Genomic DNA, 19,200 nt, shown 5'->3' on the forward strand with positions numbered 1-19,200 from the left:
TCTTTGACTTACAATATTGGACCTCTGAAAAGTATATGCATGCATATGAACTCAGTACTTGGCAGCTATTGAAGCACCCTGGTCTTCCATAATATCTCAGCAGTGCCACAGGCTGATAGCTTCCATGCCACACTGCATTGAGGCAGGAATTGCTGCAAAAGGGGCCCAAACCAAGTACTGAGTTCATATGCATGCATATACTTTTCAGAGGTCCAATATTGTTCTATGTATAATCCTTGTTTTCTTGATTCTAATTTTCTGATATGATAGTTTTCATGAGCTGTATCCCATAATTATCACAATTATGACAAATCATGGCTTGAGCAATCTTGCCTTGCATGTAATGAATCTCTCTCATATATTGCATTTCACCTTTTTAAGTTGTATTAAATGAACTTTTGCATGATATTCTATTGTTTTGAATTTTACTTGTATATGCTGTATACGTAATCATAGGCATCAATAAAAAAAAGTTAAGCACATGTATTACTTTGCTCAAATTATTGCTATTGTATATATCATTTGGATATAATGGAACTATAGATCAACCTGAATTAACTACTGAGAGTCTGATTTACAACAATTCATTTAATGACCATTCAAAGTTAATGAAAATATCACTGAAAATGTCTTATGGCCAGTTACGATCTTTACAGCATCTTCATGATCATGTGATAAAATTTCAGATGCTTGGCAATTGGTTCATACTTATGACCGTTGTCCCAGGTCATGTGATCACCTTTTGCAACCTTCTGACAAGCAAAGTCAATGGGAAAGCCAGATTCCCTTAGCAACTGGGTTACTAACTTATCAATTGTGGCAAGAAAGATTGTAAAATGGGGCAAAACTCATTTATCAAATGTCTCAACAGAAATTTTGTAAGATCATATTACCACATGATCATATACTGAAAAAAGATCTGATTTCAAAACTGAAAGACTGCACGTTTTCTCAAAGTTATGAGTGCAGAATAATGTACCGTATATACTTGAGTATAAGCCGAGTTTTTCAGCCCCAAAAATGGGCTGAAAAACCCGACCTTGGCTTATACTTGGGTCACCACAAGAGGGCGCCGGGTGACCACAAGAGGGCGCACCGCGGGAGCCCGGCAGCTGCCCTACCCTTCCCACAGCCGCGGAGCCCCCTTTTACTTCCTGCTTGGAGCTCGTGTCGGCGCCTTGCAGCTACGTTCCCTTCTCCGTTCCAGCAAAGTTGCCAGCCAACTGCTCCGATGGCGCGAGAGAGGAACAGACGATGCGAAGGGGGGGGAATCATGAAGCAGGAATCCCCCCCCCACCTTCGCATCGTCTGTTCCTCTCTCGCGCCGTCGGAGCAGTTGGCTGGCAACTTTGCTGGAACGGAGAAGGGAACGTAGCTGCAAGGCACCGACACGAGCTCCAAGCAGGAAGTAAAAGGGGGCTCCGAGTGACGCGGCTGTGGGAAGGGTAGGGCAGCTACGTTCCCTTCTCCGTTCCAGCAAAGTTGCCAGCCAACTGCTCCGACGGCGCGAGAGAGGAACAGACGATGCGAAGGTGGGGGGGGGACTCATGAAGCAGGAATCCCCCCCACCTTCGCATCGTCTGTTCCTCTCTCGCGCCGTCGGAGCAGTTGGCTGGCAACTTTGCTGGAACGGAGAAGGGAACGTAGCTGCCCTACCCTTCCCACAGCCGCGTCTAGCCTGATAATCTGATAGTCTAACCCAGCAGGCCTTTTCTGCTCCGCCCCCCCTTAAAGTCTTGCCTACTGCTCCTTTTACCGCTAGCGACGACCAGTTGAATACTTACAGCCTTTTCTACGACCCTGCGGTCTTAGCGGGTGCAATGCAATGCAATACAATACAGTACTGTTCTGTGACTACATTTCCTAGAGACTCTTCCCCCCCCCCACTATCCCTGACGCAGCAGCTTTCTGAGGTTTCGGGCGATTTGTCCAATCACGGCTCGGGAAAGTTTTTAACGGCAGCACGATGACGAGATGGCCGGTCTGGCACGCTGGGAATTGTAGTCCACTCGACTTCCACCTTCCAGTCCGGAGAAGAGACGTTCCTCTGTAGAAAAATCCACGTTTCCCAGAAGTCCAATCGCTGTTGGGGTGGGAGGGGCGAAGGAGTGCGTGGCGGGCAAGGGAGGAAAAAAAAAGAGCTCGACGAGAATTAACCCGGTGGGCAACCGTCTGAAGAAGCGAGTCGTGAGGGAAATGGCGGTCGATAAAGAACTGCTGGAGTTGGACCTCTACGCGCTTTTGGGAGTAGTGGACAAAGCGACGGATAAAGAGGTTAGGGAGGCCCAACCTGAGGGGGGGGAGAGAGAAGGAAACCATCCTTCGCAACCCAGTTTCTTTTTTTAAAATCTTTTTTTTTTAAACTTGATTTTGAGTAACAAACGTTTTGGTCCAGTTAGATAACAAAACTATATAGGAACATGTTAGTTTGAATAGTTTACTGGTGTGTTGTGGGTTGGTTTTTTGTTTTGTTTTTTGCATTGTGTTGGGTTGTGGGTGAAAATGGGGCTTTGTTGTCGGTATTGCGTGATTGTTTTCTTAGGTTTTTCAGGTGAAACTGTTGTTAAAATCAAGTGAGGGGGGAGAAAAAAGGAGAGGGGGGAGAATACTTCTCTTCTGCATGGATGTGTCTTTGAAATTGCATCACGAAGCACACGCTGACCGGGATCAACCCTCGCCCGAAATTTGGACGGGTTGATTGGCGTGCGGGATTTTTGTTCTTTTTTTGTGTGTGGAAATACCCTGTTAGTGACTCCTGATTTTTATTAGATGAATCCCTGCTTGAATAGGAAAACCCCCCCCGAAAAATCAATGTTCAAAAAACCCTTTGCGGTGGCTCAGAAGACAAAAAGGAGGGTCCCAGCCAGGGTTTCTTCCGACCCCTTTCCTCATTTCCCTGGCCCGAATATTATTCATTTTCATTAAATTCCTAGGAAAAGCAAAATACAGGAAACAGAATATAAAGGTCTGTGACCGGCCGGGGGGGGGGGGGCAAATGGGGATGGCAGTCTAATGTGCGCGGAAACGGTCCTCGGAGTGAAAAAGAGGCCCTGAGTAAGCATTACTACTAGGAGTAAAGGGTTATTCTGCAAAAGGGTTTCAAAAGTGCCAGGAGTCGTATATCTACCTCAAGGCCTGTCCATTCACCGGGGTAGGGATTCTTTGTTGGTTATTGGTTGGAAGTAGTGTAGGGTCTCCTGCCCAAGCAGGGGGTTGGAAGACCTCCAATAATAATAGTAATAATAATATAATAATAACAACAACAACAACAACAATTTATTACATTTGTATGCCGCTGCTCTCCAAGGACTCAGAGTGGCTCACAACAAGCAATACATCTACAAATCCAATATTAAAAAAACAATTTAAAAAACCCCTTATAAAAACAATCATACAATCCGGACAAACCATACAGAAATCATAGCAGCTAAGGGTATGTCAGTTTCCCCATGCCTGGCGACATAGGTGTGTTTTCAGGACTTTGCGAAAGGCAAGGAGGGTGGGAGCAGTCCTACTCTCCAGGGGGAGTTGATTCCATATTCTCTACTTTATCATTGGATTATAGAGAGAAAAATTAAGTCTCTAAAATCCTGTTTTGAGGGATTTTGACTCATAGGTTTTAGCTTGGTTGCTGATTGAACTACTTTTTTTACTTTTTAATTTATTTAATTTTATTTAATTTATTGTAAATATTAGATTGCTTTTATTTACCCACTTTGAAATAAATATTGTTTACCCTCTTTAAAATAAATATTCTAAAACATTTAATCTACTGATGTCTCATTTAATGTAATTTTATTGGTTTCCATTTTTATAAGTTACCAGTAACCACTGCATTTTCTAACCTCGGCTTATACTCGGGTCAATAAGTTTTCCCAGTTTTTGTGCCAAAAAATTGTGCCTCGGCTTATACTCGGGTCGGCTTATACTCGAGTATATACGGTATTTTAAAAAGTAGTTTTTAAAGTAGATTTTATTCATTCTTTCTTTTTACAGGACTGGCTTCACAATTCAATTAGAAGTTTGACTCATTTTAAAATCTGATACTGAACCATACTATGGACAAGACAGTGTGCTTTTTAATTGTTACCCAGTATGTATTTCAGGTAAGAATAGATATCTTATGGGGTTTGGTATTCTTTTTAGGAACATACACACAAAGCATATAGCATGACTCGATAAAATCTTTTATTGCCACTTTGTCACTTAAATGTTTATTTGGACAAGTTGAAATTAGGGGTAAGAATATACTTGCTTGATCTTCATATATTTAACTGAACTCTAGATATACGCTTCTTTTCGCTTAATTCACATCTTTTTCTAGTAGTGGCAGGGCTGGTTTAGGATTGGGGATTTATGTAATCTCCATTTGCACCAGAGGCGGAATAAGAACACGGACACCAAGAGCTGGATTTAAAATGGGTCACTTTATTAAAGTTAAATGAACGTTAAATGATTATGATTAGGACCTGCAGGGGTCATAAAATATTTTGGGTGGGGCGGAAATAATTCATGAATAACCTTCTTGGGCAACTTATGGGCATAGCTCCTTGCTGAACAAGGTGAAGGTACCACGCCTTCACCTGGATCCTGGCCACGCCCATGCATGTGGGAGGGCTCACCGTCCCCTCCCCTTCCGGTTATTGGGATAGGTGAGTCCCAAGGGCAGCCCCTCTCCAATCGCCCAGTCCGGTCGACACCATGAGCTCCTGGCGAGGGGCTGTCCATCATCTTAAAAGATGCCCAAAGGAGAACACGCAGTTGCTAGCCCCGCCCAATTTCCGCCCCTAACCTGCCAACCCCAGTGACCAAAGGGAAGCCAATTATCAAATTAGGACTAAATGTGCTACACCCCCTAACCAGGCCAATCCTCACTCCCCAGTGTGGAATAGGCGAAAAAATGGTCGCAGCTAAAACGCCGAGACCGCAAAAAAATTCCTATTCGGCCCCTGTGGGCGACCCCTTCAAGGCACACTGTAAGATAGGGAGGGCGAGTGGGTGTCCGCTTCTTCATGAGCCGGGGGCGAAGGAAGAACGGCTGTGGCATAGCCCTATTTATAGGGCTCACCCAGCACGCCCCCGGCAACAACGGGCAGAGCCAGCGCGCACAGCCTAGCAATAGCGATCTCGCAGTCCCCTGTGAGATCACGCCCTATCTCTGGGCTCGCCAAGCACGCCACCCAGCAACAAGGGGCAGAGCAAGCGCAGGCAGCCCGGCAACAGCGATCTCGCAGTCCCCTGCGAGATCGCAAACGCCAATCAGGTGTTTACATTGCCGTGTTCCTCCTGGCCCCGGGGCAATTTTCGCCAGATGCTAAATGCAGCCAACTAGCATTTCTCATAAATGCTTTGAGTACTAAAACACCATCTCACATTTCTTGATCCTTCAATCAAGGATGATATCATGAGATGCTGGAAAGCAATGTTCTCAAGATATTCTGCCATCTGTAATGAATATTAATATCTAGAAATTCAGGTTTTTAAAATCCAAACCAGACAATAAAGACTACAATTTAATGATCTCCTCCATGATATGAACTAAGTCATATTCTGAGCCAAATAAAATGTTAAATTTGATGTTATTGCTAAATGATATGTAGAATTATACATAGTAACAATATCGGAATGGTTTAATATTCATTTTCTGAAATATTTCCACCTGACATTTATTTTACTAAAGATAACCAGCAACCTGAAGTGTGATAAGGTGAAGAACCCTTCTAAAGCTGTTTCTTTGGAGTGGTCAAAATTTCCAGAATATCAATATCCAGATTTTTATATAATAACATATCACATTCCAGATGACTTTGATCAAAAAGTAAATCAAACTCTTTATTGTTGCACATTTTTAGTGGTGCTGTTGTTTTCTTTGATAGAAAATTTGTTAAAATATTGTGCAGAATGCTTACAATTTATAAATATTGTACATTTATTACCATTTAAAAATATCGATAGTATCAACATTAATAATACTGTATTGATAAGTAATATGGGCAATAGGCATCAAATCATCAAACAGTTTGGTTAATAGTAAACAATGGCACATATAAACAGGTGTTTTTTCATGATTACATTTCATGAACTATGAAAAAGCTAATGCTTTGTTGTTTTGTTGTTATTTCTCTGTTAGTTATTTCTTGATATATTTTTTTTAAGCAATCACAATTGCAAAGTAAAGCAATTGAAATATCTTTGTAGAGTGGACTCTGCCTGGCTCATTATGACTATGGATTGTTATTGTAGATATTATATATGTAGTTAGAAATCTTGATAAAAATACAGAGGCCCTAATTTATCCAAAAAAAGAGAGCTATAAGTACTGAAAAGCAAATCATATTTTGTTCAAAAAATTGCTGTTTTCAGCGTTACGTATAATAATACTGTATTAAAATCTGTTTAAATTATAGAATATGAAAAGTGTTTCTGCAATTCAAGTAAGAGTACAGAAAGTTACAGTTCTGCTTGAAGAAGGGAAGAAATATGATGTGATGATCCAATCAGTAAAAAGTGAAAAAGTTCTATATTCAAAATCATTTAAAATATGTAAGTAGGACAACAGATACAAGTAGTCAACATGCAATAGTTCATTTAGTAACCATTCAAAGTTACAAAAGCACTGAATTTTTTTTTTGTTATGACAGGGTTTCACACTTATGACCATTGTGGCATCCCTATGATCCCATGATTGAAATTCTGATGCTTGACAACTGCTTCATATTTATGACAGTTGCAGTGTCCTGTTATTGTTATTGTTATTAATATTATTATGTCAATACAACACAGCAAATGAGATCACTATGCTGGATTTAATATTTCATCATCAGTCGGGCGCTTCCCAAGCACCTAGGACTGCGTGATGTAGCGGCGAATTATGTGTGCCGATCCCAGTAAAGCGGCCTTTTGCAATTGACAGATGGTAATTTTGTCAATTCCGATGGTTTTCAAATGTCCACTGAGATCCTTTGGCACTGCACCCAGCATATCAAGTACCACTGGGATCACTTTCACTGGCTTATGCCAGAGTCGTTGCAGCTCGATTTTTGGACCTTCGTATTTCACTAATTTCTCTAGCTGCTTCTCCTCAATTCTTCTGTCTCCTGGGATTGCAATGTCGATGGCCCATACTTTCTTTTTCTCCACAATCAGGATGTCTGATGTGTTATATTTCAAAATTTGGTCAGTCTGAAGTCGAAAGTCCCATAGTAGTTTTGCTTGCTCATTTTCGACTTTTTTGGGCTTATGATCCCACCAGTTCTTTGCCACTGGTAGATGGTAGTTCCGGCACAAGTTCCAGTGGATCATCTATGCCACAGCATTGTGTCTATGCTTGTAGTCAGTCTGTGTGATCTTTTTGCAGCAGTTGAGTATATGATCGATTGTTTCATCTGTTTCTTTACAGAGTTCAACCTTCTGTCTTCTTTCTGAGTGTTCCACTTGTAAGCCATGACCAGGTCTTTTCTTTATCCACTTTGCCTCCAATCTTCTCCAAGAACTGGCCATGCACTGCTTTTTTCCGCCAACTGTCCATACGACATTGAGTTACAGTTTTTCTGTACTGGTCCTTAGTTTTCTTCACCTTGAGAAGCTTCCTATTGTTGATCTCCATCAACGCTGACTCTTTGCTCTCCTTCACACAGTCAGCTAATACATGCTTCTCTTCTTCCACTGTCTGCTTCACTTGCAAAAGTCCTCTGCCGCCTATTTTCCTGGGTAAATACAGCCTGTCAACGTCACTGTGGGGGTGTAGTGCCTGATGGATCGTCATAAAATTTTCTGGTTTTCCTGTCCAAGTTGTCCAGTTCACTATGCCAGCTGTGTATCTAATGACAGGTATGGCACAAGTATTTATAGCCTTGATAGTGTTGCCACCATTCAATTTGCTCTTCAAAATTTTTCTGGTCCTCTGGATGTGCTCTTTGCTGATCACAGTTTTCACATGACCATGCTTGATATTATCCAGTTGCAAGATGCCCAAGTATCTATAGGCTTCTGGCTGGTGCCACTTGATGGTTTGACCATTTGGCATTTCAATGCCCTCACTTTCAGAGATTTCCCCCTTTTTCAGTGCCACTGTGGCACATTTATCCAGGCCAAATTCCATGCTGATATCCTTGCTGATTATTCGCGCAATGTTGATTAGTGACTGTATCTCAGTTTCTGATTTTCCATACAACTTCAGGTCATCTATATACAGCAGGTGTGAAATTTTTGGTGAATTCCTAGCATTTGAGTAGCCTAATCACTGTTGTATTGTCTGCAAACATCAATAGTTTAACAGATGGATTGTTTGAGATGCACTCATTGGTATATAGGCAGAAAAGTGGTGAAAATACCCAGCCTTATGGGGCCCCTGTGCTAATTGTACAGATATCTGATGTGATTTTGCCTAGCTTCACCTGCTGCTTATTGTCTGTTAGGAAACTGGTGATCCACTTACAAGTGTGTTCAGATACCACTAGCTGATTTAGTTTAGTTAAAAGAATGTCTGGTATGATAGTATTGAATGCTACAAAGAAGACCCTAGCGTAGGTTTTTGGAGATTCAAGACGTTGTAGGATCTAGTGCAGAGCTATATTAACAGCATCATCTATAGATCTATTTGTTTGGTATGAAAATGCTTTTCAAGTGGGACATCACTAGCCTTTCAAAGGTTTTCATAACTACAGATGTTATAATGTCATATTCTGAACTGGACCAATCTAAATTAGATTGGAGCTGATCTGTATATAATTGATATACACTATCCTCCTTTGTACATTTTATTTTTCAGAATTGATCATTGTCATAATGTTCAATAAAATACAGTAATCCCCTTTAGCTGTATAAAAGTGTTTTGCATACATTGTTATTTGGAGCAAAGAATTAAACATGCTTGCATTTTTGAAAATGAGCTTTTCACTTTCTCAACTTTAGTAGATTGTTTTACATACTGTATAAAATACAAACACACACATAAATACAGTTGTGCTGAACTGAAACAATTTTCAGTTTATTTATTTACCTCCTTTTTATTTTGTCAATGTCCATAGTGTCCATTTAAGAGTTTGATTAAAAATAATTTATCTTAATGTAAATAATCTAATATATAATTTGATTTTCTCTATTCTTATTATAGATGCAATTCCAGAAAGTAGTATCAAAATTCGTGTGACAAGTACAAGTGTGTTGTTTAATTGGAATACATTGGATCATGATTTTTCCATAGGAATTTTTCATAAAAATATTTCTTATATATTTAAAAATGAACGATTTTATGAATGGACTGATTTGAGACCTGCAACATTGCACATATTTTCTTTTCAAATTAGGCAAAGTAACTTAGAATTTATTAATATATATCAGACATTGGAATTTGAAATTGAAACAGGTCAGTATTATAATTAATGCTTTATTGTCACTTCTCTATGAATATCAATATAGTTCTGCATTTAACTATGACCATTGTCTAGTTCAAAACATGTAAGGTTTATTTTTGTTTTTTTAAAAAGTTATTTTAAAGAAATATAGAGAATAAATATAACTAGTGAATATAATAGTGAAAAGTTCCCAATTCATTGCATAATTAAAACCCTTTGCTAAATGTGCATTTCCAGATGTAAATTTGTATTGAAATAGGAGGCAGGTTTTGTGCTATTTAGTGAGAACAACAATATATAACGTTACCGAATTATGAATTATAATAAAAATATACTACTTATTTCAGTTTGCTTCAATTAAAGAAGTTATACATAAATAGTATTTAAATTTTCCTGAAATTATTTTTGGAACAATGGTGATATATGCATTATCTTTCTGAAATCTGAACTCTGATAGCTTATTTACTGAAAGATTTGATTGTTTCAAAAATGACAGAATTACACTTTAAAACGTTTAAAAATATATGAAAAAAACCATATACAGACACAATTTTTACATTAATTATTTATATATATAGCATCATCTGTGGACTAAATATAGGAAATAACATGTGAATTCAGCATTGGTTATTACCTAGCAAGCAATGCAGTCATTTTGTACAAACCTGTAGGAAATAATACAAATATCTGGTGTTCATGTTGCTTTTATGAATTTAATGGATGAAAAAAAATTATTTCATTCCTATTTTTATCTTATTTGAAATATGAAAGGGTTTTGTTATCATTCATACAAACTTACTGGAAAAATCATGGAATTAAATATTCCTTATTAGGCTTCTGTTCAGATGGTTGGACAGCTTTCAAACAGAGTTGCTATAAAGTTAATACAGACAGCAAACCTTGGAATATGGCACAACATCAGTGTGGATTGTTTTCCCCTGGGGCGCATCTTGTTGATATTAGAAGCAAAGAAGAATATGCCTTTATAACTTCTTATCTTCAGTCATTCAACCAGCTAAACCTGGTATGGACAGGACTTAATGATATCAAGGTCAGTATATTAATTCTTATTAAACTGTAGATCTGACTTGATTCTTTGTCTTCCTGCTACAGATTTTGAATAATAATACACACACATACATACACATCTTAATTTTCAGTAATACTGTATGATTATAAAATATATAATTTAGACAGATGTGGATAATTTTAACAAAATAATGATTAATTTAAATTAAATTTTACTTAAATGTATGAAGAAAATAATTTAGTAATTTCAGAAAACAGTCATCTTGTTTCTTTTAGGAAGAAGGACATCTCGCATGGCCTGATGACTCCCCATATCTTGGAGAATCTGAATTTTCTTCTCTGTCACTGATACCAGAAAATGAAACGGATTGTTATGCTTTTCAGAGAAATCCATTTATTCCAGATTATCTCTTCATAGGATTTTTCTGCTATATCTCTTTGCCATATATTTGTAAATATGAATGTAATTATTTTTTCAAGTTTAGAGTTTTTAATTAAAAAAAATATTCTTTAAAGTAAAACAAAATTGCTTATTGAGGATTGGCATTTTTAATTTAAAATTTGGTCTTTTTTGCAGTATCTTCAGTTCCTGAAAACTTCACATTTAAAATACAAGATGTCAGTACAAATGAAGCAACCTTTTTGTGGAACAATTTGAATGGTTGGCTGGATTCAAATTTTCAGCTTAACATTAAGTACTATTCTGAACACTCAGAACAGTATTCCAAATTTTTTACTCTAAATTTAACAAACACAAAAATTTTCAATCTGGACCCAGGTTACTCTTACAAATTTTTATTGTCAGCCCAGAGCCCTGAAGGAGCACAAATTAGTTTGCATCCTGTTATGATAGTAGAGACAAGTAAGTTACAAATTGTGTTGTGTGTCGTTGTTCAATATATATGCTCCTTTAAAACAAAAACTTGCTTTGTGTTTAATATCCTCTGAATAGACAATCAGATTCAAATTCTGATATGGCTCAGAATATATAGAATTAATTTTAATCTCTGATGCACTATAACAATATTTATTTATTTATTTATTTATTTATTTATTTAATTTTTATGCCGCCCTTCTCCTTAGACTCAGGGCGGCTTACAACATGTTAGCAATAGCACTTTTTTAACAGAGCTAGGCTATTGCCCCCACAATCCGGGTCCTCATTTTACCCACCCCGGAAGGATGGAAGGCTGAGTCAACCTTGAGCCGGTGATGAGATTTGAACCGCTGACCTTCAGATCTACAAGTCAGCTTCAGTGGCCTGCAGTACAGCACTCTACCTGCTGTGCCACCCCGGCTCATTATATATATATATATATATATAGTAAGTATTGTCATAAAAATGGCAATATAGTGGAGAAAATTATTTTTTGATTTGGTGAAATAGTGTTTTCAAATCATATATTTAATGAAGCATTTACTATGTACAGTAGCAGCTGTACTAAAGATACTTAGCTTACCATCTCAAAGCATAAGATTTGAACCCAATTCCTCCAGCTTCATCTCACGAATTTGGTCAACCAACCTGGTTCTTTTACATTTTTGTTGTAAAGTTAATGTTAAACTATAGCTTGCTCAATCAAAACTGAATTGTCTATAGATGATTCTCCTCCTTACTTAAGTCTCCTACGAAGTCTACTTCATCTTAAGTCTCCTACAAATAAGCTAACTTTTCAGAAATGAAAACTCTTTTTTTTTAATCTATCTATCTATCTATCTATCTATCTATCTATCTATCTATCTATCTATCTATCTATCTATCTATCTATCTATCTATTGGATTTGTATGCCGCCCCTCTCCGGAGACTCGGGGCGGCTAACAGCAACAATAAAGCAGTGTACAATAGTAGTCTGATGTTAGAAACAATTTAAAAATCCTTTAATATAAAAAACCAAACATACATACATACATACATACCATGCATAGAATTGTAAAGGCCTAGGGGGAAGAGGGTCTCAATTCCCCCATGCCTGACGGCAGAGGTGGGTTTTAAGCAGCTTACAAAAGGCAAGGAGGGTGGGGGCAATTCTAATCTTTGGGGGGAGTTGGTTCCAGAGGGCCGGGGCCGCCACAGAGAAGGCTCTTCCCCTGGGTCCCGCCAAGCGACATTCTTTAGTTGACGGGACCCGGAGAAGATCCACTCTGTGGGACCTAACTGGTCGCTGGGATTCGTGCAGCAGAAGGCGGTCCCTGAGATAGTCTGGTCCGGTGCCATGAAGGGCTTTATAGGTCATAACCAACACTTTGAATTGTGATCGGAAACTGATCGGCAACCAATGCAGACTGCGGAGTGTTGGTGTAACATGGGCATATTTGGGAAAGCCCATGATTGCTCTCGCAGCTGCATTCTGCACGATCTGAAGTTTCCGAACATTTTTCAAAGGTTTATTGCTATTCTGAGACTGATATTTTGTGGGGGGAAATGTTGGGAAAGTAAATGAATGAAATGCCTGGAAGCTGTAGAAGTGTTATTTCAGGATCTTATCACCTAGGAATATGTTTTGTTATTTTTGCTCCATCTATCCACCAGAAGATTTGATGTCATTCCAATAGTGAAGCTAATGCAATAATGTCAATGTTTCATGAGATCAGTACACCCTAAAATCAATCTTCTTTTTGACTGATGTTTTATTATTTTTATTTGTTTATTAATCATATATATTTTTAATATATAGTCTCTCATCTTCCCAAAAGTGACTCTGGGTAAAATGCAACCAATATATGGCAGATAAAAAATGACTGAACTGGCAATGAGTGTAGGTATTTTTGAGTGTACATATCTTTGAGTGTATATAATGCACCAATATCCAGGCAGGTTTGGCATTCCCATATAAAAGAAAGAGGCTATGAAAGCCAGTTTGGTTTCCTTCACAGACAATAGCAATCAAAAATGTCAGTCAGGGTCCAGAGACTGGATGGGAAAAGGTTATCCTGCAGCAGACCTATGCTAAACAGATCAGAACCCATCATCCCCACTCTGTAACTGAGGAACTTAGATTTATTTTAATTTAAGATTTGAGTCAGAATACTATTGCTGTTTCTTCTTCAAAATACTCTTTTCTACTTTCTAAAATGAATCATTTTATTTATTTATTCTTATTTGTTTGTTTTTTCAAGTACGTATTGGTGGTATACACAGATATTATAATATTTATATACATATACTAGTAAAAGAGAACCATTAGGTCAGGGGACGGAAGGCACTCTGGTTCACTTATGCACACCCCTTACTGACCTCTTAGGAATCAGGAGAGGTCAACAGTGGATAGTCTAAGGGTAAAGCCTTGGGGGTTAGATGATGATACTACAGAGTCTGGTAGTGAATTCCATGCATCAACTACTTGGTTACTAAAGTCGTATTTCCTGCAGTCGAGTTTAGAGCAGTTTAGTTTAAGTTTATATCTGTTGTGTGCTCATGTGTTGTTGTGGTTGAAGCTCAAGTAGTCATTGACAGGAAGGAGGTTGTTTCAGATGATTTTATGGGTTATGCTTAAGTCGTGTTTAAGGTAACGTAGTTCTAAGCTTTCTAAACCTAGGATTGTAAGTCTAGTTGCATAGGGTATTCTGTTGTGAGTGGAGGAGTGAAAGACTCTTCTAGTAAAGTATCTCTGGACATTTTCTAGAGTGGTTATGTCCAAAATGCGGTGTGGGTTCCAGACAGATGAGCTATATTCAAGATTTGGTCTGGCAAAAGTTTTTTTATGCTCTGGTTAGTAGTGTGAAATTACTGGAGCAGAAGCTACATAGGATTAGGTTAACAACTCTTGAAGCCTTCTTGGTGATGTTGTTGCAATGGGCTTTGGCACTTTGGTCATCGCCATTATTACAGCCAGAGAATAGAGTTTGCCAGTCAAGAATTGAGAGATCGGCTTCTATGAGTTCATAGTTGGGTTTTTAAAAATTGTACTTGGGTGTTGCATTTTTAGGGTGAATATTGGAGAGGCGTAGGTTGAGGCTGAAATTAATCATGCTGTGGTCACTGTTGGAAAGTGGTTCTTTTATTTGTAGTCCATAAATTGCGTATTTGCTGTTGCAGAATATGAGGTCTAGGCAGCTGTTGAGTCTAGTATTTTTTGTTACTAGTTGGTCGAGTCCCAGATTGGTAACAGCATTTTATAGGGTAGTGTGGATGGGTTCCGTAGTGCATTCGTTTAGGGTCCAGTTAATGTGGGGTAGGTTGAGGGACTTTCAGAAATAGAGGAAGGCTTCAAATACAAAACCAACTCCAAATTAGTTGAAAGCAGTTTATATAAACAAATATCTGCTTGTACAATTCACTTCTACTTAATTTTCTGCCTCTGCTTTTTATTATTGCATCTTTTTATTATTTGCTTATTTGTCCCATTGATTTTACTCTCACCTTAGAATTGTTTTTTCAATTTCCAATCATTAGGGCCATTACATCTGCACAATGTAAAGGCAACAAGAGTGACATCATCAGAGATATTTTTACAGTGGGATTCTCCAGCAAGTTCATTTAATGCAAGTTTCCATCATTACCTAGTGAACATTTTTGATAGTAAGACAATGAAGTGGAAAACTTTTTCATTTGGAAAAACTAACACTTCTGCTGTAATCAGAAATGTCAAATCATATAATCAATATTGGACATACATTCAAAGTGTTGCTGAAAAGGGAACTCCCAGCTGCTATGAGGATCCTATAGAAATAATAACAGGTAAAGTTAATTATTGGTACCCCTGATAATAATGCCTTGAATGCTAAGTGCTGCCTGGTAGATATAAAATGTCCATATCTCCTTTCATATAAGCTATTATTATCAAATTGTATTCTTGTTTTAATTTTCAAATAAGCACAGGAGCTTTTGTGTAGCAGAGCAGTGTTCTTATCAAGAAACCAAACTTCTGAGTAAATTTAGAAAACATTATTTCTTTTTTAGAAGACTAAATATACTTTTCGATCGGATTAAAACTTGATTTGCTAAAAACACCCTCAAGTGTATTTTATAAAATGTAACAATAACAATTTTCTTTTTAAATCTTAAAAACAAGGAATCTGTTTCAAAATACTTTGTGCATGATTAAACCACTATGTGTCCTCTTCATGGCTGTATCATTCACAACTGAGAAACCAATTTTTTAAAATAGTGTTATGACAAAAAAATAAATTTTAATGTCCCAGATACAAAGGGAAATATTTTTGTTGCTTAGGTATGATGTCACCTACTGATCTGTTAATCCATCCAGAGGATGTAGGCGAGGACCATGTGATTATATCTTGGAAACTCCCAGAAGAGGGCCAGGAATCCTATATTCAAGTAAAACCAACTGCATTCAAGGATAAAAGCATGATGTTTTTAGTAAACAACACAGAGAAATTTAAAATTGAACCATTAATTCCTGGACTGACTTATGATATAGGAATGGCTACAGTAATATCTGGAAATAAGAGTGATTTGACTACCATTCAGTGTACTCTTAGTAAGATGTTTTATGGCTGATTAATATACATTTTAAACTTATTGTTCAGATTTAAACACAATATTGCTCAGGTTATTATTAAGAACTAAAACTATAGCATCTGTTATAAAATAAACACATGAAACAAAAAAATCTTATAATTTTAAAGAATATTGTCAAGAGTGATAAAGATTGTAATATTTAGAGATCTAAATTTATATTTAGATAATGGAATCAGAATTAATATTAAAGGGAACCAGGATTTAATAAGCTTTTTAATGTATTGCTTTGTCACTAGAATACAATAAAATTTTGTAGAGTAGAATATAAATGTAATTTTCTGTCAATCCTATTTTAATTTTCTATGTCATATGTAACATGAAAGACAGTATCCTTTATTAGAAAAAAACCCTGTGTGCTATTTATTATTATAATTGGCAGTTATTTGTAAATAATACTTGATTATGTTTCTGTTTATTGCCATTCTAGAACCCAAACCAGTACAGATGGTTATTCCCTATGAAATCCATAGTACTTTCGTGATTTTATTTATTAAAATACCAGCTGTGGGGATAATTGATGGCATTCACATCATAAGTAAAGAAGGGCCAAATGCAACATTTACTCTATTGAATGATGGGAAAGTAACTATAAAAAACCTGACTCCAGGAACAGAATATGATTTTTTGGTTTTTACATCTAGCAGACATATGTTAAGTTCTGTACATCACATGCAAGCTATAAGAACATGTAAGTTATTTTAATTTAGAGATGATTAAATTTAATATACTTAGATAACAGTAGATGTATATTTTGTGCAACCTCATATAATCATATAATTTTTGCAAAAAGTAAATAAAATATGTACATATTTTATAAGTGCATAAGTCATAAGGGGCGTGCATAAGTGCACCGCATATCTAATGTCCCTGTCCTAATGTTTCTCTATTATTAGTACCAATATCATATATATTAACATTGTTATATCTTTGTATACTATCAATATGTACTTGAATAATCAATCAGTCAATCAATCAATCAATCAATCAATCAATCAATCAATAGGTATCATGTTTACATCTGTTTTTGTGAGTTGCTGAACAACAAAATTTACTTCTTCAAGATCAGAAGATTAAAATCCAAATCAAGTACCATACAGATATAGGCAAATCTATTTTTCTTTCCTCAAATTGTTTATTTATTCAGTTCTGCCTTCTTCTGAGAATTTTTTCTTATTTTCTTATTTTTTCCAAAACATTTGCCCCCAAATCTTTAAATATATTCATTTATATATAATTTTCCCCAACATGCACATTTTTGCAAGCATTCTATATTGTATTTGCATACATTATTTTCACTAGCATGCATTAGTGCACATTTCATTCAAAACAATAAAATATATTCATTTCAATTCTAAAGTTTTTATTTATTTGTTTGTTTGTTTGTTTATTCAATTTTTATGCCGCCCTTCTTTTTAGACTCAGGACGGCTTACAACATGTTAGCAATAGCACTTTTTAACAGAGCCAACATATTGCCCCCACAATCCGGGTCCTCATTTTACCCACCTCGGGAGGATGGAAGGCTGAGTCAAAGTTATCACCAAATTAGGAAACTGTATATTTCAAAGTATCTTAAGTTTAACTTTAGGTATTGATTTCTCTGCAAAACATAACGTAATGGGGAATTATTGGATCCTACCATTCATTCAAGACACTTTTTGGTGTATTTGATGAGTATTTTTCATATTGCTTCTTATAGGTCTTGCAGTTCCACTAAATATATATGAAGGCAAAATCACTAATACTTCAATACAGATTATTTGGGATCAGGCAGAAGGAAACTTTCAGCAATATGAAGTCACATGTACAAACTGTGCAGATACTTATAGGGTATGTTGCCAAATAAATTCTTAAAAAAGTAATATTTGAATATTTTACTCTTATATTGCTTTTCTTGTTCATGTTTAGTCCAAGTGACAATATATGGAAGCATCTATATGGTAAAGCAAAGACAAGTCAAGCTTCATGAATCCTGTAGGAATGCACACAGAACTTCATAGGTAGCTGTTAACTATGTTGTACTTTTATATATAAACTACCAAGTGATTACTATATGGAAAATCCTGAAAAAAGGGTGCATGATCCTAGCCACTAATCACAAAAATGCCAATATCAGGAGAGTGAGACAGGCAGCAAATACATTTAATAAATACAATCAATAATGCATGTTTATTTATTTTGAGCTACAGGTCCAAAAGGTGACACAAGAAGTGGCAGAATTTTCCAACTTGATTCCTGGTTTGTCATATAACTTTATGGTTAAAACAGAAAAAGAAGGATACAAGGATAGCCCTCCTGTGAACATACAAGTAGAAACAGGTATAACAATATAACTTTTCTGTTAGTTGTAACTTTTATGATTGTTTCAAGCATAACAAAGATCATATACAGAAACTGTTCTTCTCTATCACATTGTAGAATGCTTACTCTTGAGAAAATAATACCTGCTGTATCAGTTCTAAGCCTAGCTATATAGTGGTCTATCTCATACACCAGATGCATCTAGGAAGTTCACTAACAAAGCAATTTTCCCAGGGGTGAAGTCTACTTACCTTCCCTACTGGTTTTATGCTTTGTGTCATATTCACTCTTTCACCATCTGCGCATGCACAAAATGCTTTATACATGTGCAGACATTAAAATAAGGAAAATGGTGATGTCCAGGTGGATGGGCGGAGCCTTTCATGGTTACTACGTACTACCAGTTCTCCAAACCATCAGTGGCCGCCACTACTGGTACTTCCAAACTGGGCTGAACTGGTAGCATTTTCCCCTGAACCTTCCTCTTCTACCATTGTGGCTTTCAGATAGTTAGAAAATCTTTAGTTATAAGCTTCTATTTTAACATATATATTTTAACACTTTCTCATTATACATCACTTACTTGTATACTAAGGTATAAATCCAACGACCTTTTTCTGCCTTTTCATCTTGTGAATTTTTATATTTATAATAAATTACTCTTAATTACAAGGAGCAACATGTATTATTATAAACTTCAAAGGAAGTGTATTGATTACAATAATTTCAATGCATATCTACTGTAAATCCTATTGAATTCAATAGGGAATATTTCTAGATAGGTATTTATTGGATTACTAATCTAAGGTTTTCATTCAACCTTACATTATTGGTTTCTAGCATTTCCCATGTCGGGAGAGTATCCCCAATTTCAAACAATTCCAGAGGGATGTTTAAGCTTCTAAAGCATATTTGTCAGATGTCAGGGAAAGTCCACAATCCAGAAGGAAAAATTTCTGGAGGTAAAAGTCCAGTGTGCTGGTAATGCCTATTTTACCGATGGACAAATTGTTGAAAAAATCCCAATTTATT

The 19,200-nt window shown here is 36.7% G+C and overlaps 1 protein-coding gene across 1 annotated transcript in view; it reads left to right on the forward strand.

The window, feature by feature from the left end:
• The first annotated feature begins 4,045 nt into the window (after window positions 1-4,045).
• Window positions 4,046-19,200, forward strand: part of PTPRQ (protein tyrosine phosphatase receptor type Q) — a 115,817-nt gene continuing 100,662 nt past the window's right edge. Inside the window, exons 1-11 of the mRNA XM_070754648.1 lie at window positions 4,046-4,106; window positions 6,408-6,543; window positions 9,116-9,367; window positions 10,190-10,407; window positions 10,662-10,848; window positions 10,963-11,247; window positions 14,780-15,064; window positions 15,558-15,827; window positions 16,296-16,556; window positions 17,567-17,697; window positions 18,057-18,186. Coding sequence (XP_070610749.1) covers window positions 4,059-4,106; window positions 6,408-6,543; window positions 9,116-9,367; window positions 10,190-10,407; window positions 10,662-10,848; window positions 10,963-11,247; window positions 14,780-15,064; window positions 15,558-15,827; window positions 16,296-16,556; window positions 17,567-17,697; window positions 18,057-18,186 — 2,203 coding nt within the window. The 5' untranslated portion in view covers window positions 4,046-4,058. The remainder of the gene's footprint in view (window positions 4,107-6,407; window positions 6,544-9,115; window positions 9,368-10,189; window positions 10,408-10,661; window positions 10,849-10,962; window positions 11,248-14,779; window positions 15,065-15,557; window positions 15,828-16,295; window positions 16,557-17,566; window positions 17,698-18,056; window positions 18,187-19,200) is intronic.

This window comes from Erythrolamprus reginae, chromosome 6, assembly GCF_031021105.1.
Source record: "Erythrolamprus reginae isolate rEryReg1 chromosome 6, rEryReg1.hap1, whole genome shotgun sequence".
NCBI lineage: Eukaryota > Metazoa > Chordata > Lepidosauria > Squamata > Dipsadidae > Erythrolamprus > Erythrolamprus reginae.